This window comes from Electrophorus electricus, chromosome 6 (genome assembly GCF_013358815.1).
Source record: "Electrophorus electricus isolate fEleEle1 chromosome 6, fEleEle1.pri, whole genome shotgun sequence".
NCBI lineage: Eukaryota > Metazoa > Chordata > Actinopteri > Gymnotiformes > Gymnotidae > Electrophorus > Electrophorus electricus.
The window spans coordinates 962,501-975,000 of record NC_049540.1 but is presented as its reverse complement, the minus strand read 5'-3'; the positions used below and the strand labels follow the sequence as shown (position 1 = coordinate 975,000).

General features: G+C 37.8%; 2 protein-coding genes across 3 annotated transcripts in view; one reads left to right on the top strand and one right to left on the bottom strand.

The window, feature by feature from the left end:
- gab3 (GRB2 associated binding protein 3) overlaps positions 1 to 2,356 on the bottom strand; it is a 22,636-nt gene extending 20,280 nt beyond the window's left edge. Inside the window, exon 1 of one of the 2 annotated variants that reach the window (XM_027030043.2) lies at positions 1,759 to 2,356. In XM_027030043.2, the coding sequence (XP_026885844.2) occupies positions 1,759 to 1,830 (72 nt within the window). In that variant the 5' untranslated portion in view covers positions 1,831 to 2,356. The remainder of the gene's footprint in view (positions 1 to 1,758) is intronic. The other variant, XM_027030042.2, reaches the window with a different exon arrangement.
- A 971-nt stretch (positions 2,357 to 3,327) lies between these two features.
- Positions 3,328 to 12,500, top strand: part of smarca1 (SWI/SNF related, matrix associated, actin dependent regulator of chromatin, subfamily a, member 1) — a 32,881-nt gene continuing 23,708 nt past the window's right edge. Inside the window, exons 1-6 of the mRNA XM_035526749.1 lie at positions 3,328 to 3,473; positions 4,192 to 4,272; positions 6,311 to 6,477; positions 7,250 to 7,350; positions 8,051 to 8,151; positions 10,272 to 10,451. Coding sequence (XP_035382642.1) covers positions 3,417 to 3,473; positions 4,192 to 4,272; positions 6,311 to 6,477; positions 7,250 to 7,350; positions 8,051 to 8,151; positions 10,272 to 10,451 — 687 coding nt within the window. The 5' untranslated portion in view covers positions 3,328 to 3,416. The remainder of the gene's footprint in view (positions 3,474 to 4,191; positions 4,273 to 6,310; positions 6,478 to 7,249; positions 7,351 to 8,050; positions 8,152 to 10,271; positions 10,452 to 12,500) is intronic.

Genomic DNA, 12,500 nt, shown 5'->3' with positions numbered 1-12,500 from the left:
GTGTGTGTGTGTGTGTGTCACTCAGTAAAGACAAGAGCTTAAGTGTTGGCCTGATGAAACACAGGAGCTGTTTACTCATCAAGCAAACGTGTCTCACTGCAGATATCTGCTGAGCTGTAATGTTCTGTAACATTCAGTAATGTTCTGTAAGGTTCTGTAACGTTCAGTAACGGTAAAGGAGCAACATACTGCATACTGGAACTAAACAACAACAAAATGCAAAACAAAAACAGGAACAAACTGTTATGATCTGCATAGAGGAAACGCACAACTCGTATTCATGCAGAAATACACAAAGTCCAACATTGAGATACACAACCTAAATCCAACCTCGAGATACACAACCTAAATCCCTACATAAAAGTACAGAAGCTAGGATCCAAGCTCAACTTAGCAATACATGAACCAGAATTAAATCCCAGCAAAAAATAACAACAAGTAACATAAACAGTAGTGAACTCCCAGTCTGGAAATACAAATACATCAATAAAATAAATAAACAAAAGAAAGTAAATAAATAACAATCTCAATAACACCCAGAGGTCATGGACATGACACAGTTTTTGATGTCACCCAGAGGTCATGGACATGACCCCCTTGGTTATGTGGTTCATGAGGTCACCCTGCAATGTCCATGTACAGTTACACCGACACAACTCTGTATCAATCTGGGGAGTAGTACCTTCTTACGTGAGACTGTACTGACCTCAGATCAGAGTTCTCCCTGATCAATGAGAAATCAACCTTCACTTGGCACTCTGGGGAAGCCCACACAAGAACATACCTCCATACAGCAGGTACACCACAGTACAGAAGCTGCCAGGAAAACCTGAGCATTTGAGAGAATCAAACAGCTCTGTGATAGTGTCAGCACACTTTAAAGAGACTTTAGTAGACTAGTGTAGACTGAACACTGAAGTAGTCTGAACACTAGTGTAGACTGAACACTGGTGTAGTGTGAATGTTGGTGTAGACTGAACACTGTTGTAGACTAAATGTTGGTGTAGGCTAAACACTGGTGTAGACTGAATGTTGGTGTAGACTGAACACTGATGTAGGCTGAACGTTGGTGTAGGCTAAACACTGATGTAGACTGAACGTTGGTGTAGACTGAACACTGGTGTAGACTGAACGTTGGTGTAGACTGAACACTGGTCCCAGTCTAAGAAACACAGCAGCCCAGCATACCTGTGACCATGACTAGACAACCCAGGGCTGCTATGATGGGAGAAGTTGACCTTTCTCACTGATCTGAGACCAGCTCTGTCTTCTGGGCAGCACAGCTTGGAGTTATAGCAGAGGTTCCTCAAGGCAGGTCCCACATCAGTGTGTTGGCACTGTTATTAAGGGCTGTGAGGTTGTGCATGATTGAAGACGCTACTGCAGTGCTAGTCCAGCACTGTCCAGCCACGTGAACGCCAACAATGCAAATCCATGAACAAACTGCCTCAGATAAACATTCATGCAACACTGAAAGTCAGCCCTGCAGTGTGCAGACACACACATACACACACACAGGAAAACAGCCCCACGCAGGAAAACGGCCTGACTGAGGGGAAGGGGCATCAGAGTGACAGTGTGGTAATGACAGCAGTCAGATGCTGAAATACACACACACACACACACACACACAGAAGCAGCAAAGCCAGGGAGACGGTGAGAGTGTGTTTGGAGGACAGCGAGTCGATCACATACACAAACCATACACACACACACGTACACACACACTTGTACAAACACACAGTTCTTTCTACTCACGTATCTCTTGAGCTTCTTCTCCGGTGGGGATTTAACAAGCCATCCAGTGCAAACCACGTCCCCTCCACTCATGCCTGCGTCCGGCACACTTGTGATTGTGTGTGTTTGTGTCAGAGTGTGCGTGCGCAGAACTGGTTGCAGTCTGAATACACAGCTAATCCTGTTTGCAGCCTCCAGCGATTAAAGAAGGAACTAAGAGCATCGATCAGGGAGTGAGAGAAAGGGAGAGAAAGGGAGGGGAGAGAGAGTGGGAGGGGAGAGAGATGTAAAGATAGAATTAAAGAGAAGAGCAGTGAGAAACGGTAAGATGAGAGTGTGTTTACATGAAAACCTGCGTGATTCTGATAGAGAGCACAGCATGTATTTGCGTGCACGGTGTGTGTGTGTGTGTCTAGGAAGAGATGCCCCTCATTTCAGTATCTAGTGACCAAGCGGCACATGACCGTGTGTGTGTGCCTGTCAGAGAAACCGACAGACGCTGGCTCAGCTTGGATAACTGTGCGGAGGTTCTTCACTGGTTTCCTGGGCTGTTGGTTCCTCTGAGCAAAGCGAGTAACAGGGAACCTCACGCTTTGTTAGTACAGCACACTCTTCATATCAGTGGCTGAAAGAACATAAAATGATTCAAATACATTTTAAATAATTTCCATATACAACGCATAGTACATTTTAAAATATTATTGTACATGATTTCATTACGATCATATCTGAAAAGACCCATTGAAGACCAAAATAAGTGAGACAAACTCAGCACTGCCGTGTTTTAAACTCCACAGTGGAATGCGCGTGTGTGAAATATTGGGGGATTGTTGCCCTCTTGTGTTCCGAGCTGTTTACAGCAGTAAACGTGTCTGGATTTATTTTTGTACAGCAGGGCCCTGCATATTCATTACTTAATAAATAAATACATATTTAAGGGCCCGCTCATATACATTACTCAATAATAAATGCATATTTAAGGGCCTGCTCATATTCATTACTTATTAATAAATACAAATTTAAGGGCCCTGCATATTCATTACTTAATAAATAATCCATATTTAAGGCCCTGCTCCTATGCATTACTCAATAATAAATACATATTTAAGGGCCCGCTCATATTCATTAATTAATAATAAATACATATTTAAGGGCCTGCTCATATACATTACTCAATAATAAATGCATATTTAAGGGCCTGCTCATATTCATTACTTATTAATAAATACAAATTTAAGGTCCCTGCATATTCATTACTTAATAAATAATCCATATTTAAGGGCCTGCTCATATGCATTACTCAATAATAAATACATATTTAAGGACCAGTTGTTTAGGAAAAAATACTACTGAATGTAAACAAACGATTTAATCTTGGTTGTTCACAAATGACTGGTAAGCATGAATTGCTAATAATGCTTTAATTAAATAAATGTTAACGAATAACGCCTGACTTTATTGTATGTCGAGTTCAGGCAGACATAATCTACACTCTGAGGCGCTTGTTTGTGGCGTTTCTCGCTCTCGCGATATTGCAGGGCCTCGCGGTATCTGGGGTTTGTTAAAGGGGGCGTGCGCCAGGCGTGCAGTGCGTGCTACTGACGCATGCGCTTGTTTTTCCGTCTCTAACTTGCTGTCCTGCTCTAATAACTCATGAAAAGCCACGCGCCCTAACAAACATGTCTGACGAAGAGGTACCGTCAACCTCTCGAGACCCTGCGCCCGGAAACGAACAGGTAACCGGAGCGAAGAGCGGAGCGCGCGCTTCGTGTGCAGACATGTCAAAACAAGGTTGCAGAAGTTTGCTGTTCTCGTGCATTCGGGAGAATATGGCGGGAAGGCGAAGTTGGGATCTGCATGCACGCGCACCCCCAGGTGTTGGGCCAAACACTGCACTGGCGGCATTTTGTAGGCACGAGAGAGGAAATGTGCTGGCACTGAAAGATGCGCGAGAGGGAAAGTCGTCGGTGCAGCGGTCGCGCGGCTTAAGGGACGGACGCCTTTGGCGCAGCTCCGAAGCGCATGAAGTCTGCGCGCGCTCCCGCGCCGTGCAAGTCCAGCTCGCAGAGAGCAGCACACGCGCAGATTCGCCTCCGGTCTCCGGGGACCGGGCTAGCTGGAGCGCGCGGCGTTAACGGAATGCGCACGGTCAGAGCAGCTCGTGCAGCCTTCGTGATTATGACTGGGGCACGAGTTATGGTGGACGTCTCTTTAGATGGATTATCGAGATGATTTAATGTTGAATTATTGAAACTTCGCACACAAACGTTTGGCTGGTATTTGTGGTATTAAACATATAATCTGCATGGACAATATTTCAGTTATTTATAACTGTGACTGTATGCATATGAATGTATACATGTTAGTATACTGACTCTCTCTCTCTCTCTCTCTCTCTCTCTCTCTCTCTCTCTCTCTCTCTCTCTCTCTCTCTCTCTCTCTCTCTCTGTGCAGGATCCTCCATTCCTCCTGGATCCCCCTCCTAAAGCAGCAATTAAGGAAGGCACGGTGGACCCTGAATATGAAGAAAAAAGAGTGAGTGCTTAATAAAGCTGTCATAAAGAGTGAGTGCTTGTTAAAGCTGTCATAAAGAGTGAGTATTAAAGCTGTCATAGAGTGAGTGCTTGTTAAAGCTGTCATGAAGAGTTAGTGCTTATTAAAGCTGTCATAAAGAGTGAGTGTTAAAGCTGTCATAAAGAATGAGTGTTAAAGCTTCATAAAGAGTAAGTGTTTATTAAAGCTGTTATAGTGAGTGTTTATTAAAGCTATCATAAAGAATTAGTGTTTGTTAAAGCTGTCATGGAGTGAGTGTTAAAGCTGTCATAGGTTGAGTGTTTATTAAAGCTGTCATAAAGAGCGAGTGTTTATTAAAACTCATAAAGAGCGAGTGTTTATTAAAACTGTCATAAAGATCGAGTGTTTATTAAAGCTGTAATAAAGAGTGAGTGCTTGTTAAAGCTGTCATAAAGAGTGAGTGCTTGTTAAAGCTGTCATGAAGAGTGAGTGCTTATTAAAGCTGTCATAGAGTGAGTGCTTGTTAATCCTGTCATAAAGAGTGTTTGTTAAAGCTGTCATAAAGAGTGAGTGTTAAAGCTGTCATAAAGAATGAGTGTTTGTTAAAGCTTCATAAAGAGTGAGTGTTAAAGCTGTCATGGAGTGAGTGTTAAAGCTGTCAGGGTGAGTGTTTATTAAAGCTGTCATAAAGAGTGAGTGTTAAAGCTGTCATAAAGAGTGAGTGTTAAAGCTGTCATAAAGAATGACTGTTAAAGCTGTCATAGAGTGAGTGTTTATTAAAGCTGTTATAGTGAGTGTTTATTAAAGCTATCATAAAGAATGAGTGCTTGTTAAAGCTGTTATAAAGAGTGAGTACTTGTTAAAGCTGTCATGAAGAGTAAGTGTTAAAGCTGTCATAAAGAATGAATGCTTATTAAAGCTGTCATAAAGAGTGAGTGCCTGTTAATGCTGTCATAGAGTGAGTGCTTGTTAAAGCTGTCATGAAGAGTGAGAGTTTATTAAAGCTGTCAGTGAATGTTTATTAAAGCTGTCATAGTGAGTGCTTGTTAACGCTGTCATGAAGTGAGTGTTTATTAAAGATGCCATAAAGATTGAGTGCTTGTTAAAGCTGTCATAAAGAGTGAGTGCTTATTAAAGTTGTTATAAACAGTGAGTGTTTGTTAAAGCTGTCTTAAAGAGTGAGTGTTTATGGTTTTAGTATTTTTATTTTATATGTCTGATAATTTATTTTATACTTTTATCTGTAAAGTACATTGAACTACTTTTGTGCATGAAATGTCCATCTGTGCTGTACAGATTCATCTGCATTGCCTTTTTATAACTGTACATGACGTGTGTTTGTTTAAATACACCCCTGTCTGTTTATTTGTGTGTGTGTGTGTGTGTGTGTGTGTGTTCTCTGCTACTATAAATAGTTTGCTAGTGTTAATGTGAGTGACGGCCTTTCCAGTCTCTCATGGTATAAATCACTGAAGGTAAAGATGTCTGAGAGAACTAAACTCCATGACCTGATCTTTGAGCTTATAAACCTCTTATGAAGAATGAGTGTTTATTAAAGCTATTATAGTGAGTGTTTATTAAAGCTGTTATAAAGAGTGAGTGTTAAAACTTATAGTAAGTGTTAAAGCTGTTATAATGAGTGTTTATTAAAGCTGTTATAAAGAATGAGTGTTTATTAAAGCTGTTATAGTGAGTGTTTATTAAAATGGTTATGAAGAGTGAGTGTGCATTAAAGCTGTTATAAAGAGTGACTTAAAATATATAAGATGCACTGTTTATATTCTACTGTAACTATAGTTGTTACACTAATATTGTTTTCATCGCCTGGAGTCACAACTTCTCACATTCGTCATTTTTCCCAGGAGATGTGTGATATCTGTAGCCAACATATTTGCACCTGGAGCTCTACTCAGTACATGTACAACTGTGCAGTTGAAACCAAATAACAGTTCTAGTGAGAAAAATCACAGTGCTAAATTGTTCAGTGCAAAAACTTCAGCCATGCGATAATTCCGACTTCTAACTAACTCACTACCTTTGTCTCTTTGCCTCTCTGCAGAAAACTGATCGGGCCAACAGGTTCGAGTTCCTCCTCAAACAGACCGAACTCTTTGCTCACTTCATCCAGCCAGCTGGCCAAAAGTCCCCTACGTCCCCCCTTAAAGTGCGTCTGGGAAGACCCCGCGTCAAACAGGATGAGAAACAGAACCTCCTGTCTGTCGGAGAGTGAGTCTCACACACTCAAGGCCACTCAGAGCACTCACAGATTACGACTATTATAGATTAGATTATGCTACGTTTAGCCTTCAGTCTGTGTTTAGCCTTGGAACTACCTTTATGTGAGGTCATTCAAAAGTTTAGCTGTTATTGCTGTTTGCTCTTTACTGTAACTATGTTTTAAACCCTTGATACATGGACCATATGCCAACTGGGTTGTGTGTTGTCATCCTGAAACTGTTCTTTGTCTGATAAGACCAGGCTCACCATGCAGTGTTACTCTGCTGATGTTGTGGTCTGATAGATGGACTTTGATTTTTTGACAGTTATTTATTGTCTGTTTATTTTATGTAGAAAACAAACTCTAAAATAATATTTTAAATGTATGCCTACCTGCTTTAATCTAGGAGTAATATTAAACCTACCGCTGACTGGATAATGTATAGCATGCAACATCTCTGTGTGTGTGTGTGTGTCTGTGTCTGTCCATCTGTCCGTCTGTCTGTCTGCGTGCTTTAGTCAGAAAGTGTCACGTCCGCAGACCTGAGCGTCCCTCGTTGTCATGGCAACCGAATCACTTCCGGGTTTTCATTCGTCTCCATGGTTCCCTGTCTCCTCCCCTTAGTCTCCAGCGCGTCAGCACTTCATGAATGTGTTTGCTTGTCAGCCCTCCCATGTTACAGAAAGAAGTTACTGGTTGTTGATTTTTTTTCACTCGCCCTCTTTGCTGGAAGAGTGTGTTTTTGTGTGTGTTACTGATTATTGATTGTTTGTCTGTCAGTAACCGCCACCGTCGCACAGAACAGGAGGAAGATGAAGAGCTGCTGTCTGAGAGCAGAAAGCCGACCAACCTTCTCGTCCGCTTTGAGGAGTCTCCATCATGTGAGTTAAACTTCTTAAAGACGTATTTCACTCTGATCACCATCTCATAAGATGTCACACACACATTCCACTCCCCGGGCATCATCACGTCACGGATAAACGCTGCCTAGAGTATACACACACACACATACACACACACACACACACACACACACGTGCGCACACATACACACACGCATGCACACATACACACACACACACACACACACACATACACACACACACACATGCGCACACATACACACACACACACACACACATACACACACACACACGTGCACACATACACACATGCATGCACACACACACACAAAACGCGCGCGCACACGAACACACACATACGCAACTTTATTACAGAGAATACATGGACAGTGAGCACTAATTGGCTTGTGGTGTCTTGTTTTAAATACCCTACAAGAGCCTCTAAAGGATCCTTCTCTGATTGGCTCGCTAGATGGTGCCATTTCCTTTTGGATAATTAATTTGCCCTTTCAAAGCTGCATTGGAATCAGCTGGTCAGCTGGAAAATATGAAGATAATAAACCACTAACTATATTTCACATGTTTTATAAGCCATATTGGATTAAACTGTCAGTCTGTAATGTGTAGATATGTGTTCTGAATGATTGTCTGATTGTTGACTGATTGATTGATTGATTGATTGATTGATTGATTGATTGATTGATTGATTGATTGGTAGATGTGAAGAACGGCACTCTGAGGGACTACCAGATCAGAGGCCTCAATTGGATGATCTCACTCTACGAGAATGGCATCAATGGTATCCTGGCGGACGAAATGGTAAAACATGTTAAAATACTACACACACTACACACACACTACACACACTACCCATACTACACATATTACACACACTACACACATATTACACACACTACACACATATTACACACACTACACACATATTACACACATATTACACACACTACACATTACACACATACTACCCACACTACACACATATTACACACACTACACTCATATTACACACACTACACATACTACACACATATTACATACACTACACACATATTACACACACTACTCACACTACACACATATTACAGACACTACACACATATTACACACACTACACACATATTACACACACTACACACATATTACACACATATTACACACACTACACATTACACACATACTACCCACACTACACACATATTACACACACTACACACATATTACACACACTACACACATATTACACACACTACACACATATTACACACATATTACACACACTACACATTACACACATACTACCCACACTACACACATATTACACACACTACACTCATATTACACACACTACACATACTACACACATATTACATACACTACACACATATTACACACACTACTCACACTACACACATATTACAGACACTACACACACATTACACACTACACACATATTACACACACTGCACACACTACAGACATATCACACACACTACAGACATATTACACACCATTACATACACTACAGAAATATTACACACACTGCACACATATTACACACCATTACACACACTATACACATATTGCAGACACTACACATGACACACCATTACACACCCTATACACATATTACACACACTACACACATATTACACACAACACACTATACACATATTAAATACCAGTACACACACTACACACATATCACACACTACACATATATTATACACATTACACACATATTACACACACTACACACATGACATACATATTTCACACACTTCACACATATTACACATATATTACACACACTACACACACTATACACATTACACATATTACATACCATTACACACACTACATACACATTACACTCTACACACATATATTACACACTACACACACTACTCACATATTACACAGACTACACACATATTACACACCATTACACACACTACACACATATTACACACACTACACACATATTACACACACTATACACACATTACACTCACTACACACATATTACACACCCTTACACACACTATACACATACTACCCACACTGCACTCATATTACACACCATTACCCACTCTATACACATATTACACACCAGTACATACACTATGCACATATTACACACCATTACACACACTACACACATATTACACACCCTTACACACACTATACACATATTACACACACTACACACATATTACACACCATTACTATACACATATTACACACCATTTCACAGACTATACACATATCACACACTAGTACGCACACTACACACATATTACACACCAATACACACACTATGCACATATTACCGACACTGCACTCATATTACACAGAATTACCCACACTTTACACACACTACACACCATTACACACTATACACATATTATGCGAATACACACTACACACATATTACACACCATTACACACACTATACACATATTACACACACTACACACCATTACATGCATTACACATACATTACACACTACACACATATTACACACCAATACACACATTACACACATATTACACACCAATACACACACTACACACACTACACACCATTACACACACTACTCACACATTACACACTACACACATATTACACACACTACACACACTACAGACATATCACACACCATTACACACACTACACACATTTTACACACCAATACACACAGTACACACATATTACAGACCATTATGCACATTACACATATTACATACCATTACACACACTAAACACATATTGTACACTATTACACATACAAATTTAAGCCAAAGCAACTGTTTAAAAAAAAGTGTCCCCTTTACGTTGTGAACCAGTGTAAATGTAAGAGTGCAGAAACGGCACTGCGATGTTGGTGTGTGGTGATGGACCTGGCTGTGCTCTCTAGGGCCTGGGGAAGACTCTGCAGACCATAGCACTGCTGGGCTACCTCAAGCACTACCGGACCATTCCGGGGCCCCACATGGTCCTAGTGCCCAAGTCCACCCTGCACAACTGGATGAATGAGTTTAAACGTTGGGTGCCATCCCTCAAAGCTGTGTGTCTCATCGGAGACAAGGACGCAAGAGTGAGATCTTCACACCTTTGTTCTATCCCTGTCCGTTTCTGTTTGTCCCCTTTCTCTCTGTTCAAAGTGCAAGGTAATGATGAAAACATCACAGACATTCTAAACAGTATTATAAACATTACAGACATTCTAAACATTATTATAAACATTACAGACATTTTAAACAGTATTATAAACATTACAGACATTCTAAACATTATTATAAACATTACAGACATTCTAAACAGTATTATAAACATTGCAAACAGTATTATAAACATTACAGACATTCTAAACAGTATTATAAACATTACAAACAGTATTATAAACATTACAGACATTATAAGCAGTATTATAAACATTACAAACATTATTATAAACATTACAGACATTCTAAACAGTATTATAAACATTACAGACATTCTAAACATTATTATAAACATTACAGACATTTTAAACAGTATTATAAACATTACAGACATTCTAAACATTATTATAAACATTACAGACATTCTAAACAGTATTATAAACATTGCAAACAGTATTATAAACATTACAGACATTCTAAACAGTATTATAAACATTGCAAACAGTATTATAAACATTACAGACATTCTAAACAGTATTATAAACATTACAAACATTATTATAAACATTACAGACATTCTAAACAGTATTATAAACATTACAGACATTCTAAACAGTATTATAAACATTACAAACAGTATTATAAACATTACAGACATTATAAGCAGTATTATAAACGTTACAAACATTATAAACATTACAGACATTATAAACAGAATTATAAACATTACAGACATTCTAAACAGTATTATAAACATTACAAACATTCTAAACAGTATTATAAACATTACAGACATTATAAACAGTATTATAAATATTATAAACAGTATTATAAACATTACAGACATTCTAAACAGTATCATAAACATTACAAACATTCTAAACTTATAAACATTACAGACATTCTAAACAGTATTATAAATATTATAAACAGTATTATAAACATTACAGACATTCTAAACAGTATTATAAACATTACAAACAGTATTATAAACATTACAGACATTATAAGCAGTATTATAAACGTTACAAACATTATAAACATTACAGACATTATAAACAGTATTATAAACATTACAGACATTCTAAACAGTATTATAAACATTACAAACATTCTAAACAGTATTATAAACATTACAGACATTATAAACAGTATTATAAATATTATAAACAGTATTATAAACATTACAGACATTCTAAACAGTATCATAAACATTACAAACATTCTAAACTTATAAACATTACAGACATTCTAAACAGTATTATAAATATTATAAACAGTATTATAAACATTACAGACATTCTAAACAGTATTATAAACATTACAAACAGTATTATAAACATTACAGACATTATAAACAATATTATAAACGTTACAGACATTATAAACAGTATTATAAACATTACAAGCATTCTAAACTATTATAAACATTACAGACATAAACAGTATTATAAACGTTACAAACAGTACTATAAACATTACAGACATTCTAAACAGTATTATAAACATTACAAACAGTATTATAAACATTACAGACATAAGCAGTATTATAAACATTACAAACAGTATTATAAACATTACAGACATTATAAACAATATTATAAATGTTACAGACATTATAAACAGTATTATAAACATTACAGACGTTATAAATATTACAGACATAAACAGTATTATAAACATTACAGACATTATAAACAGTATTATAAACATTCTAAACAGTATTATAAACATTACAGACATTATAAACAGTATTATAAACATTCTAAACAGTATTATAAACATTACAGACATAAACAGTATTATAAACATTACAGACTATAAACAGTATTATAAACAGTATTATAAACATTACAGACATTATAAACATTATAAACAGTATTATAAACATTATAAACAGTATTATAAACATTACAGACATAAAGTATTATAAACATTACAGACATTGTAAACAGTATTATAAACAGTATTATAAACATTAT